We start from the raw sequence: 24,550 nt of genomic DNA, 5'->3' as shown, positions 1-24,550 counted from the left end.
CCATATGATTCAAAATAATTCAAAAATAATTCCACAACATTCCAAATGCTCCAATGTTTTTTTTTACGCAGCCTTTCGGACTTCACACACAATTTCTCTAGGAATTACAAATGTCTAGTTGTGTGAATGAATCTAGTTAAAAAAATATAACTCAACAGTTCCATTGTCACATAAAAACGGAAAAACCTAAAGAAAAGCAAAGAGTAGAAGGAATCCCTCAGATCAGGTTTGGGCAACTGGTGCTCAGTGTACCATGCGAGTTCTTTCAAATCACGTACAGCTCGAGTTGTAAAAACTGGAGAAGCTGGAGAAACATGGCGGCAGCTATACAGGGGATTTGAGCATATGGTGTCTTAAAGGCAGTTTGGATAAAGTCAATCTGTATAGAAAATGGATAGATTGATGTTTTACTGGTTTATTGGGTGCACTGCAGTACATTGAAAATTAGCCTATAGCCAGAAAGAAGAGCAGACATGATGTAATCCACGAAAACACATTGATGATCAAACCTGTACCTCATAGGTAGCAGAATGACTTCCATAAAGGAGGGAATTGGATCATCCGGTCCAAATCTAACCTTTCCCTTAAACGGCAATGATATGCCTTTATTTATTGAAGTTATTGTTCATGACTGTCAGCTGCAGGCAAAATGTTGTTGCGCTTCATTGTGCGATAGATGTCGAGTATTCTCGTGCTTGTTGGTATTTCAGGTGTCAGTTGCGTCAGCCATCCTCCTGATAGGTAATTATAGAACATCCTAAAAACCTAAAAAAAACAACAACACAATTGTCACACGAGTGCAATGACATCACTGCGTTTCAATTGAGCTCATTTGTTCAGTTGATTTATTGCTTGGAAAGAGTCGGACATCATTTCATAAGGCTGCTGCAACATGTGGAAAATGGGTCAGGGAAAGGTTTGGCCACAAAGCAAAGGTTTTTATTGCTGCAACTGTATTGAGGTGACTGGGATCTTATCCAAATAGTCCAGTTTAGGAGATGGTTTCCACAGCTGAGCCAAGCTCCGGCTTATTGTCGACCGTCCAATTGCAGTTATCAAGCGGGCCAAGATGAGTGGAAACATCCAGGTCTGGACTTTGACTTGACACTGGAGCTGTGGAGTCTCCTTCTCTACTTGTAACATCGTCCCCAGGCACCTGTTTAATCCAGCAATGAAGCTCGCTCGAGGCGCTGTATGAGGTCCCAACTTGCTAATGAATGACAAAGTACTTTCGAGCTCCGTGTTGACATTAAACCGCAGTTGGGTGCTCGCCAAAGCCGACGCTTGACTCTACTGCACTTTTGTCCCCCCCCCATGTGATAAGGCTTAAATACGAGGCGGTCGCTGGAGGACAACAAAGTGAGTGAGTGCTATATCAATGACAATCCATGTACTAATGAATACAACTATGTCTGTCAATCAATACCGCTGCCTATGTAAATACACCATATGCAACACAGCAACTGCATACAGGGTGTCCTCGAGTTAAGTCGTTTCGACTTTACGGCGCCCGTGCCTCGTTCGTAGCACCTTCTTTTTCGTTAATTCCCCACAGCACTCACGTCATTTTTAAGTTATTTAAAGTTGTGTTGTTGTTGTTACCTCCAGCAACGGACGTTATCGGGCAGGTCGGCTTGCCATCAGGCGAGTCATATTTCCGTGTTTAAGTTTGAATTAGCTCCGCTCTGCCGTCCGTCAGCAATGAATGTCCGTACGGAAAAACAAAATATTGGTTCCACAAGGGTCGGCCAAATATGTTTTTTAAAATTACTGTACAAAATATTTTGATGTAAATATCGACTTTTAACGGTGAAATCCGACTTAAGTTGAAATTCGGGTTACATCGCCAGTGTAAGAACGTAACTCGAGGACTGCCTGTATTAGACAATATGTATGAACTGTTATTTTGCCTGTGTATTAACTTAAGTTCACTCCCAGCCATTTTCACTGAAGCAACCCCCTTCCCTCTCGGCTGTTTTGCTGGATTTTGACTGATTTTGAAAGGCCCACAGAATATTGTGTTCTATTACCATAAAAACATGGAAAACCAAAAAGAAAGATCAGAGTCTCTTCTTTTATCAGGAAAAAAAAATGTTTGTATCTGTTTCTGTTTTGCAGCATTTAGCATTAGAATATAGCTAAGTTTCATCATTAGTCACAAACCTGTTGAAAACACTGGGAAAAGAGCTTTTTTGCAACATGGCCCTGGTTGATCTCTTATACTCTGCTGCCACCTGCTGACCATTTTTTGCAATAACTACCATTCTTTAAGCGATCTCTTCATGTCAGAAGCTGCATCAAAGCCTTCTGTATGCTTTAGAATAAAAAAACATATAAATACGTTTTTAGGACTATGGCAACCTTTAAAATATAATTTTTTTTATAAGTTTTTGGAGCAAATGAGTGAATTACTAAATTCTGACATGAGCACTAATAAGGAAATTGTCCAGGACTTTCATTATTGTTACATTCCGAAACAAACACACAAACAGTGGTGTAAAGCCCAGAGGCCCGCGCTCAAGTACAGACTTTCAAACTGGTTAGGCTGGTGTGTATTTTGTGAGGTGTTTCTGATGATGAGCAGCCCTGCAGTAGTGAACTGCTTAAGACCAAATATGATGATTGCTATGCAAGCCTCATAAAGCTCACACTATAATAACAACCTGCAAACTGTCAAAGTCTCAAATTGGCCACCTGTGCAGACGCATGCCGTAATGACGCTGAGGTCCCACTGCTGGTCTGATGACATTATATTCCCACAGGGAAGAATTGACGTTCGAGACAAAAATGGGACAGTACATTTAAACAAACTTCGAAAATCCGACTGACTTAAAACAGAAATTAAACTCATAACCCCTTTGCTCCCGTCTGTTTGACTGGATTTTGACTGATTTTACAAGTCCTATAGAATATTGTGTTCTATTGCTATGAAAACATGGAACCTACCAGAGGAAAGATTAGAGTCAAAAAATTATATTTGTATCTGTTTCCATTTTGCAGCAATTAGCATTCAAATATACCTGTAGCTAAGTTTCATCATTATTCACAAACCTGTTGAAAACACTGGGGAAAAAAGCTTGTTGCCCTGTTTGATCTCTTATACTTTTTTAAAATAATAACTACCATTGCTTTAAGCGTCCTTTTCGGGCCAGAAGCTGCATCAAAATGTATGTTCTAGCATACCATCATAATACTTAAAATAGAACGTATTTATACGTTTTTGGGAGCAAGTGAGTTCAAATTAATTTTACACATTAATTAGAATTAGATATGTTTTTAATTGTGTTGCTATATATAGTTGCTATATGTTTTGATGTTGGGGTCCTTTTTCCCCCCGAATTCGCAACTCAGATCTCTCAAGTTCAAAGGGGCATTCCCGTGCACATTACCGTTTGAAGTCGGAAACATCCAGCTTCCCACCTTCCTTTTGTCCTCAAATGCAGCATTAAACCGTTATTTTGACTTATGACGTAAACTCGGAATTGTGAATACTGGTAATTATCACCAAGACGCATGTTGATGCTGAACAATAGAGGGCCAAGTAATGATCCCTGGGAGACTGCACTGATGGCATTATAATAGTCAAGAGGTCGCATGGCCATGCAACATGGTGCGTTCTCAGTGAGAGATAAACCTTTTAAATATTATCATAGCAGTCTGCCTGTTTTTATTGTTTTTTCCTCCCTCGGTGAAAAGCTCCGCTCCCCCGCTTTCAGAATACGTTGCTAGCACAGGGTAAGAAATAACCCAACTATGGGTCAAAAATGGACCGATCCTCTACTTGGGTCAATTTGACCCAACTTTGAGTCAAGAAATGGGTCTTTTAGTGTAAAACAACTCGTAAATATTGCTCAGATCCTTTACTTGGATCAAAAAATTGGGTCATTTTGTATAAAACAACCCAGAAAGTGGGGTCAGACCCATAAAGTGGATCGGTCTATTTTTGATCCATAATTGGGTTACTTTTGACCCAACTGTTTTTAGAGTGTGCGCCACTCTCCTCTTTGACACACCGCTTACCCCTCTTCCACACATGAAAATCTGCTATCTACCGTAACATATGTGGTATCGATGCAACGCTCCGCTTTTTCACGCTCAGAAGCCGTTGGAATTACGTCGCTAGCACTAACGGTTCCGGAGTTACGGCGATTCGAAGTCACTCCCCTCTTTGACGCACAATTTCCTCCTCTTCCACACGTGAGAATGTGCCAGCTACCGTAATGTATTTGGTATCGACGTTAAGGTCTGCTTCTCCGCTTTCAGAAGCCGTTGGAATTACGTTGATAGCGTTGACGGTTGTGGAGTTACGGTGATTTGAAAAACATGTATATTTTCCTGTTGGGGACGACAGGTTCGTATGATGATAAACCAAGAACGTGCTGAGCCTGTAATACCAACACACGCTTCGAGGCATTCTAGTATGTTATGATCGACGGTGTCAATGGCAGTGCTGAGATGGAATAACCCGTGGGCGTTATTTTGTTTTAATTAAATTCTACTGGCATCAGACCTATCTATACATATATAGTTTTAAAAAAACTTTTTTTAATGCCCTTTATGGACAATAATAGCAGTATTATGCTAACAGCAAAATTAACTATGCTGTGTATATATATATATATATATATATACACAGTATATATATATATATATATATATATATATATACACAGTATATATATATATATATATATATATATATATATATATACACAGTTTATATATATATATATATATATATATATATATATATACACAGTTTATATATATATATATATATATATATATATATATACACAGTATATATATATATATATATATATACACAGTTTATATATATATATATATATATATATATATATATATATATATATATATATATACACAGTATATATATATATATATATATATACATATATATATATATACAGACAGTATATATATATATATATATATATATATATATATACACAGTATATATATATATATATATATATATATATATATATATATATATATATATGTAAAATAAAGGTCTAATTTGAATATTTCATATGACATATTTAGAGGCTTGAATAAGTCCATAAGTCATAACAATTGAATTTTTTATGCATGCCCAGTTTTCACACAATGGCAGTACACAACACACAAAATTCTTGTTATTTTGCCCAAATCTGGCTTTTCCTTTGAAGTTTGATAACTTAGTCATTTATTAATATATTTTTTTCACTTTAACCGCTCAAAATGTTCAGTAGCATCAGATGGATCTATACATATATAGTTTTTTATTTTTGTATGCCCCCTGTTGACAATAATAGCATTATTATGCTAATAGCAAGACTAACTATGCTGTATATATATCAATGAGTCGAGGCATTATTACAAGAATTTCGTGTGAAACTCTCCCTCCTGTTTGCAATAATTATAAATTGCAGCATGGCGCCAATTTGAACTTCTACATTTTTTAACAATCCTGGTGAAATGTCAGGTCCCTAGTGTATTTTTTTCAAATGCTTTTTCTTTGATGAAATGCAGAAAAACATAAAATGCCAGAAAATGGACAAATAACACAGACGGGATAATACATTGGTGAGGTGACAGAGTGACTAGTTACGTTTGCTAAGTCGAGTGATTGGTCCTGAATCCGGACAGAAAATGTTCATAGATTGCTAGCAACCATGCTATCATCTAGCTGGTGTGCTACACCTTTTTGAAGAATTTTCAAGATAAATGGGAGATTTGACGCCAGTCTATAATTACAAAGACTCTCCGGGCCAAGGTCGGGTCGTTTGAGGAAAGGTTGAGTAACAGCTGTCTTTAATGTTGTTTAATCAAACTTAATTCAGTCAAGTAAGAATTCCTCAGTAGACTAGAGTTCATATGTAAATTCACTGTTCACATTCAAGTCTCGGCATCTAATAATTACGAAAGGGCCTTCGTTGTGGTGTCATATGTGTTTTGTAACTTCACCCGGTCATTCAGAGCGATAATGCACCGTGGCGCAAGATCTAGCATGGCCCCTAGCGATAATTTAGGAGCATGTCAAGAACAAAAGGTTCTCTTTGACAATATTAAACTGAAACGGATGGGGAGAATGTAAGACAAAGTGACCGGCCAAGTTCACGTGTTTCTTATGATTTGTTGGCACAAGCACTTTAGATCAACTTATGTAGCAAAAGAGATCTGAAAATCAAATCGTAAATGTGTCAGTAGAGTATCATCTCTGGTTTTGCCATGGCCACACGACATCACCTACTGCACTACTGGTCCGAAGGGGACCGGCAGTGGTGGCAAGAAGGAAAAGTGAGAAAAGCTCACTCACACTTGAAATTTTAGCTTGCCAAAATAACCACTCCCAGGACAAATTTTGACATGATCGACAAGGCTTGGCAAAGATCCAGAGTCCCTTTCAAGTGATGCCTGGAGTTTGTGCAGTGACTGGTCTGCTGCTGCCCCCAGTCAGAATATTCGGAGTCTTTACAGGCTCCCTCAAGCAGAAGCCGCTTGGTAGCGAAAGCTGGAAATTGGGGGCTCATCAGGCCACTCATTTGCCTGAAAAACAGCCGCCATCTCAAATGGGCTATAACGTGTGCTATAATTCTTTATCATTATATTATATTGTTGAAAATTAGTGCGTTCATTTTGAGTTCATTTAAAGTTCCTTTAACGCCACTATTTTTTTTAAGGCACAATAATGGAAAGCCTGTACTGGGGAACTCCAGTTGCAACGCAAGCAAACGCGTCCACGTCAACGTTTAGCAGCAATAAATGTAATAATAATGCATATATTTGTGGAGGCTCAAGTTGTAATTTACAATTTTAAAAATGTGCAGAATTACACGTTAATTTATGTTATAGATTAGATGGCTCTTAATATGAAAAAAAAAATGCACTGAGCCTGTCACCAACGTCTTACAAATGGAATTAAGCCATCAAGTGGCAGAAAAATGACCAACACTCTTTTTACAGTACAGTACATCTTTTTAATTTGAACTCAATTTTATGAATTATGAAATTACCGTATCAATGACTAAAAGATACAGCCATATTTCTGTTAGTTTAACATTTGTTTCCGCTTTTATGTTAACAACAGTATGAAAACAGAATTTGCAATAAATCATGAGTTAACTATTGAAGTCATGGGATTAATTCTGATTACAAATTTTAATCAAACCAGCATCCTGATACCCAACGCAGGTAATAGAACCCCCACCCACCCTCGAGGTGCTTTCGAACTATGCATCAAACCCAAAATTTTGCCACAAAGGGTACACTTTTGACCCAATGAAGTACAATAAATAATAATAATAATAATAATCAGATCCCTTTTAAAAAGAGAAGCACAGACCAATGGACTGCAAGTCTTTAATAACAAAAAGGAACCCATACAAAAGTATATGTACATGGTTACTTACTGAACCGTCTTGCAGTTTATGGAAGTGATCTTAATACGGTTCCGCTTGTCATTTTACATACGCGACCTCCTGAAGTCCATCGAGACAGGACTGGAGCTGAAATGAACATGTGGGCTGCCGGTGGAGCATCTTCACACTGCAGATGTCCACATCAGGACCAACAACATGGTTGTGATATTATTTAACAATATACATTTGTTTTAACTTAGGGCCTATAACACCATTTCATTCATCCGAAAATAAAACACAAACAACATTTGCGGGACATAAATAAGCAGACTTTTTTTTTTCTTCTGAATACCAGTGCAAGGAAATATTCAGATCAATGAGATGAAATCTCAGACGAATGAATTGAGATCATTAACGTCACACTTGCAATAGAGCCTGAGTGAGACATTCCAACCACAACATTTAAGGTCTACTAAATATGAATCAGTGTATTTCAATATCAATGTCAACATTGGGGAAGAACGACATAAAAAAAAAAAAAAACACAATCATGATGGTCCAGTGAGGTCATCAGCGGGCAGAGGTTGCCATGTCGACGGGGATGCTAGCAAATTCCAGCCACCACCTCTCTTTCGTGATCGTTCAAAAGGTCGTAAGATAATGTGAACATCTCGTTGGCATGCACACGCCCGTCACCACTGCCATGCAAGGCCTGGCAAGCATCTTAATTGGCATACACGCTCATTGGTATCATTCGGGATGGGTGTTTACAAAGTGTCCTTGATCAACTATAATTGTGATTTATAAAATATCTTAATAGAGGGTGAATCTCTCTCGCAATATTCCAAACTCCTGTTTCCATGCAAGTGTTTTTTTGTTGCCACAATTGGTTGAAAACAAAATTAATCACATGATTAACCACATTTTTAAACGATCAATGAATCGCTTACTATGCCCATCACTGGCGGACACAGTTGTCCGAGATTAAAAATGTGTTATGTGCTGATGATTTGCCCGTTCAAGAGGAAAAACAGTGGCGCATGCAAAAACTGGTCTGGTGGTAGTTAAAGAGGAAATCAACCCCACAATTTTAAATAATATGTTTTAAACATGGCATCATGATTAATATTGCGTTGGTGGAATGTGAGTTGAGCAGCAAAATCCACCTGTTTTTATTTACCTCAGGCCATTTTGTATGGAGGACCCAAACTGCCAAAATTAAAAATAAATAAATTACAAAATAAATGAATAAATAAATAAATAAAAGTGAAAATATAAATGGAAATAAAAACAACAATATATATATATATATATATATATATATATATATATATATATGATTTTATTTCCATTTATATTTATTGTTTTGTATTTAATTTTTGAATTATATTTTTTATATCTGTTTTTATTTTCACTTTTATTCATTTATTTATTTTGAATTTTGTCTCTTGCTGTCGACTGAAAATGGCATCACAGTGCCTAAGAAATTGGGTAAGGACCAATCACAATTCAGCTTTTTTTTTTTCCAGAGTTTGGTCATGTGACATTCACAATCTGAGCTATGATTGGCTGGTACATGACCCTAAGAAACTGTGATGTCATTTTCAGTCAATAGCAAGTCGCAAAATGGCTGCCCCGATATTGATTGCTGCATCATTCACATTCCACCAACACAATAACAATCAAAATACCATGTTTAGACTAGCGGAGTTGCAACCTATTGTTGTAAAGAAAAAAAGAAAAAAACGTTTGGGTTGACTTCTGCTTTAAACCTGAGGTATATTAGTATGAAAAGTAAATTTTGAGCTTCTGCAAGTGAAACGTTTGGGATTGCTTCTAATATGCTATAGAGGACCAAAACTGCCAAAATTAAAACTAAAGAAATTCAATTCAAAAATTTTATACAAAAAATAAATAGAAATGGAAATAAAAACAACAAATATATATATATATATATATATATATATATATATATATATATATATATATATATATATATATATATAAAGCAAGATTAAAAAAATGAAAATAAATATAAAAATAAATGTTGAAATGAATACAAAAATAAATATATAAATATAATTTAATATCAATCAATCAATCAATAAAAACGCTCTGCTCTCACATTTATTTATTCCATGCTGCAGACGCTGTCAGGTCGAAATGTTATTCAAATGAGGGGGCGGTCCTAAGCGCGTCTTGGGCTCCGCTGCTGCAACCTGACAGAGCGTCTGCATGATGAAATAAATAAATGTGAGAGCAGAGCGTTTTTGTTTATTGATTGATATTTAATTCAATTTATATATTTATTTCGATATTTATTTTTTTAAATCTATTTTTTATTATTTATATTTATTACATATAGTTGTTTTTATTTTCATTTATATTTATTTTTTGTATTTAATATTTGAATTACAGTATATTTTTCATATCCATTTTTCTTTTCACTTGTATTCATTTATTTATTTGTTTGTTTAGTCATTTATTTATTTTTAATTTGGGCAGTTTTGGTCCTCTATAGTTACTGGATGAGTGCATGTTTCCTGTTCACAACACGAGTACATAGGAGATATGATTCATATTGAGGACTAATTATTTTATGAATAATTAAAACGTATTGAATTATCTGTATTATTGAATCAATTGTTAAAATATATGAATGCCAGCTTAAAAAAAAGCCAGCTGTCCCGATACTTGCACTTGCAACTGCATTTCATTTTAAAATATGCTATTGAATTTGTTTATAGTAAGTGCAAATTGGTCATTATTCCAGAATAGCTCCACTATCATCTTCTCACTTCACATCCCTGACCAAAATCCTTGCGCAAGTTTTTTTTTTTTTCTTTCTTATGCCTACCTCTCTCCTTCAGTCACCTGCCTCACTTGTCAGAGTTTTTGCGCGGTCGCCGGAAGCTAGACATGTTCTCATTCAGTGCGTAGATGCGTCTGGAGAACTCCTCAAAGCCGGCGACGTCCAACTCCCCCAGCACCTGCTCGTCACATTCCACAGCTACCGCTTGGTCCACGGGAATGCAGCGGTAGTCTTCCATCCGGGTCTCCTCGGCCAGCTCTAAGCCCACCCGTAGTCCCATTCCCAGGCCCAGGTTGGTGGCCTCGGTGCCCATAATCTCCTCGGCTTGCTCCACTGAGCAGCACGGACCGGGACCTGGAATCGGACCTGCTACCCGTCTTGCCGCCAAAGAGCCGTTCATGACGCCTGTGTGCTCATCCTCACTCGTGTCCCCCAGTGTAGAAGAGCTGCTGGGCTTTTGCTCTTCAGTCTGATCTTGGTGGACTTCCATCTCTCTTTCAGTGCAGTTGCATATCTCCACCTCAGCAGCTGGACCTCGATGCCCCTCCATCTCTTTTCCCTCCTCTTTGGGTTCAGTGGTCTCTGTGAGGTCAAGTGAGGCCATTTTGGCACCCAGGGAGGAAGACAAGAGCTGTGGCGAAGATGATTGCATTGTTTGGACTATGGTGGCTGGCTCCTCCCTCACGGCCGTGCCATAACTGGGCGGAGGATTTGTCTTGTACTTGTCAGCCTCTGAGCTCGCTCTCTTCCGCAGGCCACGGTCGGGGGAGCTTGTGTGCCGTGGGTCGGCCACTTCCGAGGCAGTAGGCACGCCCAGGTGAGACTTGGCTGGCACTGGGATGGAGCTAGAAACATGGTGGCGGTCACTGTGGAGGAAGGAAAATACGAAAATCAGCAAACGTACACACATTTCTTCGATTTAGTCTAGGGATGTGAACACCACATTTTTTGAGACCGATAGGATACTCAAATCTTCAGTACTCACCGATACTGATACAAAGTGCCGATACCATTACCATTAGTACTTATGATACAAAAAACAATGACAGATATATATTTTTTAAAAGACCTATATATCCCAATTATACCAAATTTACTTTAAATTGCTTGAAATGAATGGCAATTATATGTTTTCACAAGTCTTTTTGCATAGAGCACACAATAACATTTATTTCAAAAAATAGATAAATAAATTGAAACAAATAATCCAGTGGCCAGAAAAAAGGTCCCAATTAAAATATGTGGTTGTACAACTTCAAATACAGTAAAGTGCAAATAATTCAATTCAATTCAATTCAATTATATCTGGTTTTGAAATCCATGCTTTTAATTTGGAATGCTTCTCTGTATTTCCGTTTCCTGTTTCACGTTCTCCGTTCATCATTCATCTCATAGCAGTGCAGTAGTCAATGACGATATACTATATAATATATAAAAATGTGTCTGCACTATAGATCTAATTAAGTTGTTGAGTACAACTGAAGACTTAGGTGCTCTCTTACCAGAGTCCCCTGTGGCGGTCAGTAAATGCAAAATAACCATTTCAGCCTTTAGTTCCTGTAGCGTTGTCCACATTAACTTGTACTTGTAACAAATTACGCTGACTGAAGTGGCCGTGAACGGCACCGTTCTATTTTTTAGCAACGCAGCTCTACGACGTTAACGAGGCAATTTAGCGCACGGCAAACAGACACGAGGCAATTAAACATGGCGAAGTTATGTGAGTCTTTACTTCCTGACCGAAAAACGGCCACAAGCGCAGGGGCCGATATCGGTATCGATACCTGGTATCGATACTTGCCCATCCCTAATTTAGTCCCATTTCAAGATGCTAAAAATCTGTCAGAGGAACAACAGCTGCACTCCCCTTTCAAACATTTATGAGTCTGCACTTTCACTGTCATCCACAAGTGCACAGCAGGCGATCACCCAAGTATGCCAGACATTTTCCGCTGTAACAGATAACAGACCCGCAACCTCGCCTGAGTAGTGAAGCCATAAATTCACTTAAATGGGGCCCTCCCTTTTCTGATAGGCATGACCATTTATAATACACCAGACTTCTTATTCGGACCATTCGGCTAGCTCTTAAGTGGGTTCAAAGGTGAAAAAGATTGTCTTTGTGATCTCAGAAGATTCATGTTCGCTACTGAATTGCCGCACTCTTTTCATTTGGTAACGTCCAACAGAAATTGCCGCCGAATATGGGAGCACATGTTGAGTAATGCATTGAATGTGTACGTGTTTGATGGATGATTTCACCATCAAACAAATGGCAGCCTATTTCAAAAGGGCCCCTGATATTGACCTTAAAACCCTGATGAAAAGACTGTGACATGCAGAACAATTGCGAAGAATAGAAGTAAAGCATGCCCACTTCTATAAGCAAATTATCATCAAATTGTCCATGAAGTAGTAAGGTTTACAGTCATAACATAATATAGCTGAAAATGTTTATATGCATTTACAGTATGAAAGTTGCAGTTAAAATTATACATCATTTTATGCAGTTAAAGTTGTATGTTGGCAACAGTGTTTGCTAAAATTGAAGATTTTACTATGTAATTTTTGAAACTCATAAAGAATTTTAAAATTAAAATAGGTACTGTACTGAAAAAAAAGTGTGACATTGATTTGTATTGGTCATTTTTCTGTCAGTACATGGCATAATTGCCATTGGTTATTTTTCTTTTCATATTAAGAGCTGAATAATTTTTAACATGGAGTAACTTGTGAAATTCTGCACATTTTAAAAACTGCAAAGCATAACTTGACCCCAGTCCCCACAAATATAAGCATTGTTATTTAATTTATTACTGCTAAATAGTGTTACAGTGACTCCTTTGCACAACATTGAATGCTTTTATTCAATACGGATGCACATTGTAAAATGACGTAACTTTACAGGAAATGAACCATAATCGTGTTTCTTTTCATATTAAGAGCTATCTAATTTTTAACATGAAGGAACTTGCAAACTTCTGCAGATTTTTAAAATGGTAAAATACAACTTAACACCAGTCCCCACAAATATATGCATTATTATTTAATTTATTACTACTAAATTGTGTTATAGTGCCTCCTTTTCAAGATGTTGATTGCTTTTATTTTGTTAAGTTCTCGGATGCGCATTGATATTAAGTGACGCCGCTTTACCGCAAACAACAGACGCTGGCGCTCTGCTGCAAGCGAGCCAAGGTCACTTACGAGCTATTTAGATCAAGTGGCTTGGACAGCGTCCATTCGGCTCTCATAGGAATTTGAGCGTGCCCATGGGCACCTTATGGAGGGCTGGAGCAACCTAGCTCGTTGCAAACGGCTAACCGAGTGTGTTCTTTCAAAGCAGAGAACCGGCAGTCGTGCTACACAGTCCAAATGGATCCACCACTCAAACATTCTGCCCCTTAAAACATTGTGTATTGTAGCTGCAGTGCAGTACAGTGCATTTCTATTGGGTCATTTTGACGTGGACGTTTTTGCTGCGTCGCAACTGGAATTCCCTTCAGTAGAGACTTTCCAAATAAGGGGCGGTCGTTAATCGAATATATATATATTTAAATAATGCATTGTAAACAACACTAGAAAAATATGGATCAACAAATGGATGAGTTTCATTTTGGTTCTTGCTCGTACGGTTTTGCTTACTAATAAAGAACAGCAACAAAAACAACTTCCTTTGCAGAAGTAAAAAATCTAAATCAAAGCACTGACAATAACAGATGTTGAAGGCCATCCCATACTCATACTTCTCTGGCTCTCAAAATCATAACCATGCACTATTTTTTAACCAAGTCCATCCATTGTTAAATTCAATGGAAAGGAATTAAGAGAAATGTCACAAAGTGTCACATATTGTTTCGGGAATTGAAAAATGTACTTCAGAGTCAGTCTGATAAAGAAATGGAAAGCTTGCGTTTTAAACTTGTTGCCATACCGAGCTGGGCAACTGAGTTTATTATATAAGATAGAATATACTGATTGATAACTCAACTTAATAATAATTTTAGTAACAATCTAATCAGTTCTTCCAAAATGGATGGATGGATGTGTAATGTGTTGGTCACCGGTACTCTCACTTCAGTTTTGGCAGCGCTTAAGTGCCCTGTTAAATTTACTTGACTGGAACTTCACTGCACAACCATTTCACTTCACAAGGGTACAGTTCGATTCGATTTTGAATTTTTCCGATTCCATTCACTTCAATTCAATCCAATATTGATTAATTATGGAACATCATTTCTTGTTAAATGTCAAAGATAAGATAAAAACTCCACAAACATTAAATTCCAAATTACATTTTTACAGAGGCAGTAACTGGTTAAATTATCTAGTTTGTTGATCAAAGTAAGATTTTTTATAATCACTTAAGTGTTACACAAACATTGAAAACAGTAAGGATGATATGAAAATATTTTCATAATTCAAATTCAATAATTGTAAATATTAATCACAAATATTCCAAATTGTCTTAAAATGCAATAAGTTAGGTAATTGTAAGAATGTAATGTACGAAAATACTTTTAAATTCATGTGAACAGTAAATTTCAAGAAAACAGTAAGATACAAAAGAAGGCTTGGCCTTTAAAATTCTATGCTCTTATGAATTCATAGGAAAGAGAGATTCATGGTTTTATGAATTGATATCAGACTCAATAAGGAAAATCGATTTCATATTGGTTATTCGATTTTTTTAAACAGACCTAGATTTAAGGCATTTGTTATCTTAAAATACAGTATATTCACAGAGTGGTCCAAATTTTGTTCCATATAAAATGCGCAGTTGTGCTTGGCTGCTAGGAGTGAATATTTGGAAATCAATGTTGTATGGTTTTACTTTGTGGTGTGGTTTAAAAAGTGGTAGAGGAAATGTATTTAGTTCATTTAACTTATTCATCTTTAGTGGCCTGGAAAAAATGCCCAAAGGCATTACTGTGATTGTTGTCAGGGTGAGAAGTCATACCTTTATAAAGTCTTTAATCCAAAGCTCCTGAGTGCACCTAAATGGTGGCATTTTTACACTAAAATTGGAGACAGTGCAACTAAAAATGTTATGTACTCGCGACAGTGCAAGTACATTTGCAGCTTTTCTTCTTTTTTTTTCTTTCTTTGTAACTGAGAGGAAAAAGTTCAAGATGGCAGTAGGAATTCTAAATTTTCAAGGCAAATTTGAGGGATTTGGGGCACAAAAACAATCGTGCCAAGAATGTCAAACGCCCAACTATCTTTTTAGTTTTATAGGGTTGTCCTAAAATATTATCCTTATTTCTGAGTTGTGTTAAGAGTGGATTTGTCCCAGTAATTGGGTTAAAAAAAAGGTGTGTTAACTTACATGTTTATATTTGATTTGAGAGGAGTTTTAGGGGTCACTTTTTTTGCGTAATCTAAGCATCTGCATTTGAACTTCAGCAATAAGCAGGCTATGTTGACAACATTCTTGGCAACTAAATGAGATGAGTAAGACTTGGTGGTGAGAAAAGATTGCGGCTGGAAAAACGGCATCCAATTTAGGTTATTATAGTTCATTAGGGAAGTTCTTGGCAAGCATCTTGAACCCGAATCAAACATACTAAAGTGCTTCAGGTTGCATTTTTATCAAGAGGCCGAAGTGGCTCAGAGTGTGAGAGAGAGAGAGAGAGAGAGAGAGAGCGAGAGAGAGAGAGAAAGTGTGAGAGAGAGTGAGTGTGTGTACGTGCGTGCGTGTGATTGTGTGAGTGAGTGTGCGAGAGGTGAGAGAGCGTGTGTGAGAGAGAGTGTGTGTGAGTGAGTAAGTGAGAGAGACAGACAGGCAGAGAGAGAGCGAGAGAGTGTGTGTGAGAGAGAGTGTGAGTGAGCGAGAGAGCAACAGACAGACAGAGAGTGAGAGAGAGAGAGAGCGTGAGTGAAAGAAAGACAGTGTGTTTGAGTGAGATTGTGAGTGAGTGACAGAGAGAGAGAGAGCAAGAGAGACAGACAGACAGAGAGAGCGAGAGAGAGTGTGAGTGAGAGATAGAGAGTGTGAGTGAGTGAGAGAGCGACAGACAGACAGAGTGAGAGAGAGAGAGAGTGTGAGTGAAAGAAAGACAGAGTGTGTGTGAGTGAGATTGTGAGTGAGTGAGAGACAGACAGACAGACAGAGAGAGCAAGAGAGAGAGAGAGAGAGAGAGAGAGAGAGAGAGAGAGAGAGAGATTTTAGTTTGCAACTGTACTGGACTGCATCCCATGTTAGTAGCTCCATCTACTTTGCTTGCACTTTTCAATACCTAAGGCCAGTGAAGCAGCAGCACAGTGTGAAGGCTTTTTAATGGCCAACATGTGTTTATTGAGTCTTGATTGAGCAGAAGACATGGGAATTAGTATAGCGTTTTGTTCCGGTTCTTGTTTACTCAGGCATGTAAACAACGGCACACACGCAGACCAAGCAGGATGCATGCTTTGATCTCATCTATCTTTGGGCCCTTCCACTTCCCATTAGCAGGTAATCAGAGGAAGGGCCGTTTGAAATCACCAACTTTTGATGGCTTCTCTTCTTTCAAAACAAAAGATTATTCAATTAATGTGTGTAATACATGTTTGACGTCCATGAGAGGGAAGCGGAGATGAAAGACAGCTTTGTGCTCAATAGGGCAGGGAAGTTGCCAACAACGGTTTCATTTAAGCATTAATGCCAAGCTAATAATGAAAAACGGCAACATCATGACATCTCATTTTGCCTTGAAACTGAATATAGAAACAACATGTTTGCAGTCAAGCACCACTGAGTCTTGATGACTGGTGAATTCACTATTAAGGGCACTAATGGAGTGATTGTGAACACAGCCCTGTCCATAGCCTCACCAAACTCCCACCACACCGAAGTTTTTGCTTTAGCCACCAATGAAGCTGAATTCCCCACTCCCATCGGATCCAACAGACCACCAGGTAATCAGCTGACACCTGAGTCCCTCTCCTCACTAAGTGTCCAAGATATGCGGCTGCAAATCCGATGATACTACCAAAATCGATCATCTACCTGCAGACTAGGGTTTCCTAGTGTCAAATGTACATAACATGTTAAAGTCCAAAGAGAAAACCTCACTGGGGTTTAGGTAGGGCTGGGCAATAAATCAAATTAATTCGATTAATCGTCATTTTGAAAATCCAATCGTTCAAAATTTGCTCAGTCGTGAAATTGAGTTTTGTCTTCTGAATTATTAATTCATTCACTACTAGCCCGGCAGTTTAAGTGGAATTTGACAGATTTTTTCAAGGCCCACAGAATATTCTGTTCTATTGCTATAAATACATGGAACTTAATAAAAGAAAGATTAAGAGTCTCTTCTTTCATCACAAAAAAAAGTATATTTCTGTCTCCATTATGCAGCAATTAGCATTAGAATATAGCTAAAGTTTCATCATTAGCCAAAAATCTGTTGAAAAAAACAGGCAAAAAGAGCTTGTTGCAACATGGCCCTGGTTGATCTCATACTCTGCTTCCACCTGCTGGCCGTTTTTTGTAATAACTACCATTGATTTAAGCAACCTCTTCATTTCAGAAACTGTATCAAAGCCTTCTGTATTCTCTTGCATAAAAAACAAAACAAAACATGAAAAATGTATAAACACGTTTTTGGGACCATGGTAACATTTAAAATAGAACGTTTTTATATGTTTTTGGGAGCAGATGAGTTAAAAGCTGATGTTCTTATGTTCTGTTTCAGTGAGTTGTAATTTCCTCGTGGCAGAATGCTGAACTAGTGGTTTACAACAATTAAAATCGTAATCGTCCTGAATGACGGGGAAAAAAAATCTATATTAAATTTTTGGGCAATATCGCCCAGCCCTAGGTTCAGATCAGGAGTGCATGTGGTTGAGGGTTAAGAGCCCAGTAAAATTAGCATTATTTCTTAAAAAACCTTTCCTTATATATGGTGTTGACTTTCTTTGTCTTACCATCGGACAAGCAAGCCGTGTTCCAGAAAGTTCTTCAGGTTGGGTAGTGTTTGCTGCAGGTCTGGGGTGGTCAATCCATGTTGATATCTCAGCTGTAAGAAATGAAAAATAAAATAAAATATTCAATACCATAAAATAACCACAAGCATGTCACTGTGTTCTCAAATAAACTCCCACCCAGAGAGAGGGCTTTATACATTCCTTCACCTTGACACAATTCTTCTCATAACAGCAGGCTATTACTTTTCTGGATACACAACGGACATCTTTAGCTGATAACAGCCATGTGAGGCAATGAGTAAGGTGTAGGGAGACACCAAGTAAGATGTGGGTGGCATGAAAAAACAAATGGTTAAAAAAAAAAAGTGAATCACAGTTCAAGAAGCACTGTCACATCAAACCAATCCTTGACCTGCAAAGTTTATTTGCTCGATATTACTGAGCAGGATAAGAGCATCATGACACACGTTCTGAATAAATCTCAGAGGCCCACATTTACAGGCCCACACACAAACACACACTGTCTATTCCAGCTGACATCTGTTCTTTCCACTCAGGTGCCATAGCAACACCTCTTCTCTTTACATCTACACTAAGACTGATTGATCCGATTTAATAGGCTGCTTACTCATGAGCGCATAGCTTAGTGGCAAGATTCAAACAAATCATCAGAGATATAAATAGATGCACAAATGTTTTTTTTCTTCTTCTGGGTGTTGGTTGACATAATGTCAGTAGGTATTATCCAGTATTAGGAATATAATGGTCAAACAATCCATTCAGAGATGTAGATAAAAATAGCCCTAAAAATATTCAAAAGGTCAAACTGTCAAATTGAATGACTGTCCTTAGGTTTTATGTCTCATCAAAGGTAAAAAAGGTTTTGAAATTATTGACCTTGGACAAGGGGTGATCAATTTTTGAGTCTAATACTTTACACTGAAATTGTACACACTAAAAACAGTTGGGTCAAAAATAACCCAACTATGGTAAAAAATGGACCGATCCTCTACTTGCGTCAATAAAATGGTCTTTTAGTGTAAAATAACTCATAAATATTGGTCACATTGTTTACTTGGGCTTTTTTTTTTTTTAATATCCACTACAAGTCTTAATGTATGTTGCATAAAAACTCTTGCCATCACAGCATCAGACTACATCAAAAGCAGCTCAGACAGTGAAATTTGTTTCAAAGCCCACTTGGTGAAGAAATAACCTAAACTCTACCAGAACACAGAGACCATTCATGTCTCAGACTAACCCGCAGGGCACAGTTTTGCCCACATGGCCACCTTGACAAAATTAGGTTTAAGCCACAGGACCAAGTTTATGATTTGAAACTGGAGTCTGGTCAAAATATGAAACGGGACAGTGACAAGCTGGCTCCAAACAAATATGAGCGCAGTAATGCAAGAACTAACCGATAAATAATATTCCTCAAGTTCCTTCACAGTGGACACATTCAAGGCAACAAATACAAATCTCCATCTGTATGAATTCACTGAATGTTTTTTATTGTTATTGTGATTTTTATTTTCCACACTTTTTTTTGCCGTGTAACTCCCACATAATACTTTCGATTTACACGGTTCAAACTTGCTTCAAAAATTCACGCCTCCCACGATATATATCGTCTGATTCCATATTACTTAGAGTATTCACACAATTTAACTTTAAATATCAACTTTTCCCCATTCATTTTCAATGGGACAGACATTGAAGTCCCACTTTCCACGCCCACTTCCATACATACAACTTCTCATCATTACCACCTGTCTTACACTGCTCAGTGTTGCAGTTGGTAAAGTGCATTGTCCAGCAATCAGGTGGTCGTGGGTTCAAATCCCACCTCCGACTGTACGTTGCAAATATTTCCATGACTGTTATGCTAAGTGATATACATGTAAACAAACTATTATATCAGGAAATGCATTATAATTATAATAATAATATGAATACGCCAGACAGCCATGACCTACAACAATTCACTTAGATCATTGCTTAGAGAAATTGCCAGGCTGACGGAAGCGAGGCTGCCAGTGTGCGCCTACGGCCCCTTCGACCACCACCAAAAATTTGCACCTTCCATACACTAGTATGAGCAGCAATGGTGTGTGTGAAGTGCCTTGCCCAAGGACACGACGACACATGACTTGGGGAGAGCGGGGATCGAACAGCCGATTTTCTGGTTAATGTACGACCGTCTCTACACCCTAAGCCATGGCCGCCACAATTTCTCAGAAACTGCACTTAGTCTAGTTTTTATTATTATTATTATTTAGACAGTTAGGTGTCAGCAGTGTCACCCGGCCACCATTGGACAAATGTTCAACACTTTCCCCAGCCACCAAGTTTTAAACATTTAATAGAATCAGTCATTTGAAAACAGGACGCTCGTCATGTTCATCCAAAAATTGGACACAGAATGTGTAGCATGTCCTCTGAGAAGGTATTAAGCAAAATCAGAAAAATCTATGCCTTAAAGTGTAGAGCGTAGCATATCCCACAAAATGCTGAGGATAATTCCACTTGAGCCCACAAGTCATTTCTAGTTTCCTTTTCATTCATTTTGCTAAAGAATGCTAGCGGAGTCCTTTTCATACACGTCCGTTTGTGCACACGAGTGTGCTTTCAAACTGCCCACAGGATTCTTTGTAATGGAGCTAACCAGATCGTGGTGAGAAATTCCCATGTCCCATTGAGCAAAGCTGTAAGGTGAGAGGTTGTAGTTGGAGAGAGGGTGGAGTTGGGGCTCCCACTGGCTCTTTTCACATGATGACATAGTGAAACAGATCCGTTCAGGTCTCCTCGTGGTTGATCACATCTTTGCGTCTCAACACCTTCCCTGTTTGGTTATTCAACGGATCTCTCTCAGGGCTTTGGCAATTCCAACATGTGTGGTAGGCAATCAGTTGCGATGACCGTGAGGGTTTGAATGAACAACGGGTCTACCACATTTGACTCATCCTGATTACAAAGACAAGTAACACAGTGCATAAAGCTCATTCCTACCAATCTGCTCACCAGATATAAACACTTCTCAGTTGAACAGAGCCGATAGTAAGAAATGACTTTACAGTACATGGCACCCGCCCAATCTGCCTAGAAGTTCTGTATCCTAAACAATAACAGCCTGGCTTCTGCCACGTAATACCATTTCCCTGAGTGTGTCACTATCAATCAGCCCCAATGTGAATGTGGGAGGGCTGAAAGGAAATTTGAGGTTAATTGCTGATGATGTGGAGAAGCAGAAGGGGCCCAGTAACAAAGCATACTCTTGCATCTTTTCACTCAAGATGGACCAAAGGGCAATTCTTGGGTGAACATTTCATATTGTATTTCACAAGCAAAGAGGTTAAAACATAAGGCACCAAATCAAACTTTGGAGTACACTTTGCGTGAATGACTTAGATTAAGTTGAAATATCCAAAAGTGTGTGACCAGTACGCCTTTGCCCAAAGGGGGATTTAATAGTGCATAGATTTTACAAACCCAAGGGAGGACAATCAAGAGCGCATTAGATCCAACAGCTTGTAGCAAAGCCAGGTGTTCCTTCAGCAACCACCCTTCTGGTCAAGGACCATGAACTTTACCCAGACACTACTCTTCATACAGACGTGATATGAGCTAGTGGAGACTATCGCCTGCAATATTTCAGCGCTGTTAACAGATTACATACCAGTGTATACAACCTAAGGAATGTGCATGTGTACTGTATACTAACATCTGTAACTTGTTGAATCTAAACTAATGGTAAAGATATTATTAACACACTTGCTCCCAAAAACTTATAAACACGTTCTATTTTAAATACTACCATGGTCCCAAAGACGTTGAAACTTAGCTATATTCTAATACGAATTACTGCAAAACGGAAACAGATACAAATATATGAAAGAAGAGACTCTAATCTTTCTTTTGGTAAGTTCCATGTTTTTATAGCAATAGAACAAAATATTCTGTGGGCCCTTAAAAATCAGTCAAAATCCAGTAAAACAGCCGAGAGTGAAGTGGGTTGCTTCAGTGACAATGGCAGGGAGTGAATGAGTTAATACATAGGCAAAATAACAGTTTAAACATATTCTCTAATACAGGGAGTCCTCGAGTTATACCTCCGAGTTACGTTCTTATGCTGGCGATGTAACCCGAATTTCGACTTAAATCGGATTCCACCATTCACATCAAAATATTTTGTACAGTAATTTAAAAAACTTTTTTCGGATTCATAACCAATATTTAGTTTTTCCGCACGGACATTCATTGCTGACGGACGGCAGAGCAGAGCTAATTCAAACTTAAACACAGAAATATGACTCGCCTGATAGTGAGCCGACCTGCTTGATAACGGCCGTTGCTGGAGGTAACAACCAATTTAAAATGTCATAATTACTGTGGGAAATTAACAAAAAAGAAGGTGTTACGGACTAGGCACGGGCGCCGTAAAGTCGAAACGACATCGGTCGCGTACAACTTTACTGTGGGTTTAGATTTGTGAATAATGATGAAACTTAGCTATATTCTAATGCTAATTGCTGCAAAACGGAAACAGATACAAATATTTTTTTTCCTGATGAAAAAGAGACTCTAATCTTTCTTTTGGTAGGTTCCATATTTTTTTAGCAATAGAACAAAATATTCTGTGGGACTTGCAAAATCAGTCAAAAGCCAGTAAAACCGCCGGGAGCGAAGGGGGTTGCTTCAGTGAAAATGGCTGGGAGTGAATGAGTTAAGCTGTAGTAGTACATGTATTCAGAATACCTTGTTCATTACTCATTTTTCACTCTAATTTAAAAAGTACCATGCTTTAAAGTGATCAATATTGGCCTTTCAATATTTAAAATTTGCAAAAGTTGTTTGCTTGGCACTTTAAAGTACTTACTTACACTCAGAGCACGTTTTGTTCATGATTAAACTCCAGCATCTATGATCACAAGGCAAAAATTTACATGTTGAGTTTTTCCCCCCCAGACGAGACTACCGGTGCCAAATGTCTCATTTCGGCAAGCTGGTGAAAAGTTTTTCTACGGTTACTTGTGTATTCATGCTTTTGTTTTAATCACACACATTTTGGTATATAGTTCGCCAAAACATACACAAACTCAGGATGTTTGGATCAGCATATTTTCATTCGACACTGAACTGCTAATTAGTAAACTGGGTCAACTCCATCAGTGATATAAACCACTCAGGGTGCAAAACATTGTTTATCTGCTCTGTAATCTTTCTCTGATTACGAAGCAAAACTCAAGTACTTTCATAACATTTTTAAAAAGAAAAAGAAAGGTTGCCTATTTGTACATTGTATATTTAAAATGTTTATACATAATGCAAACACTTTGACTCATTGATAATTATCTTGATAAAATAAAAATGACAACGCTAGAACTCACAAGTACTGTAATAATATCCAATAGTGTCCTTAAAATACTAACAAGTTCGGATAATTGCATATAGTGTAGTTGGGATGAATTTGACAGGTTCACAAGTAGACATGGAAAAAAAAAACAATGTTGTGGAATTTTGACCAACCACCTGACCAACCATTCCTCAGATGAATTTATTTTTAAATATCACCTCCAAGACTGATCTAGAAACGGGTAAACATTGTTTTCATGTGCTTCTTTGATTTTATGGTAAACATTATGTGTGTTGGTTAAATCAACGGAATTGTTTTGAACGGGGAAAAATAATGTCAAATATAATACCTAAATGACAATACGATACTATGCATACAATCAATGCAACAAATGTTACAAAAAGGCACAGCTGGGAATGAGAGAGAGGATCTTCGGGGGAAAAGAGGACTACATAAATAAATCCTTGATAATTTTCTCCTTCCTTTTTGTTTTTCGATGCTTGCATTCAAAGTTTTGTAGAGGTTGAGAAAAATATCATATGTCTATCAAATTATATAAATATCTAAGCATTACATAATGAGTTCATCTTTTTTGAACTTCATTTTTCTTACTAAACTCACATATTGGGCCATGGTCAACAAACAAAAACAAAAATTGCCTGAAAAAAAGAAATCTTTGAAAGTTGGACGCTAGGCAGCTGCTATCAAGGGACGTGTTCACTGAGGCGAGTTTCAATTACGCAAAAAGCGAGCGGCTGAACGGGCGAAGTCCTTGTGAGGCAACGCAGCTCGTTCATTTTGTTAGGAGATTTGACAGATGAATTGATGGAAGCAGAGTTCGAATCCTCGTTGGCAAAGCTTCACCAAAGGCAACAAAAATGAAGACAAAAATTGAAAAACAAACAAAGCAGTGGGTAGTGCACTACTGAGGCGATTATGTACGGAAGAGGATTAGGGCCAGTGAAGATTTAAAAAAAATAAAAATAAAAAGTTGGGAGGATTCTGACTTTATGTTCACATTAATCACAGAATTCTCACTTTGAAGTGAGAATTCTGACTTTATTCTCAGAATTCTGACTTTATTCTCAGAATTCTTAAAAGTGAGAATTC

General features: G+C 37.8%; 1 protein-coding gene across 3 annotated transcripts in view; it reads right to left on the bottom strand.

Annotated features, from left to right (window-relative positions):
* Positions 1 to 399: 399 nt before the first annotated feature.
* uvrag (UV radiation resistance associated gene) overlaps positions 400 to 24,550 on the bottom strand; it is a 91,152-nt gene continuing 67,001 nt past the window's right edge. For 2 of the 3 annotated variants that reach the window (XM_077547021.1, XM_077547024.1), the window contains exons 14-15: positions 18,085 to 18,176; positions 7,352 to 11,042 (exon numbers count right to left, since the gene is read on the bottom strand). In XM_077547021.1, coding sequence (XP_077403147.1) covers positions 10,244 to 11,042; positions 18,085 to 18,176 — 891 coding nt within the window. In that variant the 3' untranslated portion in view covers positions 7,352 to 10,243. Of the gene's footprint in view, positions 766 to 7,351; positions 11,043 to 18,084; positions 18,177 to 24,550 lie in introns of those variants that run through there. The other variant, XM_077547022.1, reaches the window with a different exon arrangement.

The sequence above is a fragment of the Vanacampus margaritifer genome, chromosome 16, assembly GCF_051991255.1.
Source record: "Vanacampus margaritifer isolate UIUO_Vmar chromosome 16, RoL_Vmar_1.0, whole genome shotgun sequence".
Classification (NCBI taxonomy): Eukaryota; Metazoa; Chordata; class Actinopteri; order Syngnathiformes; family Syngnathidae; genus Vanacampus; species Vanacampus margaritifer.
The sequence above is the reverse complement of the archived record's forward strand: the minus strand, read 5'-3'. Positions and strand labels throughout refer to the sequence as shown.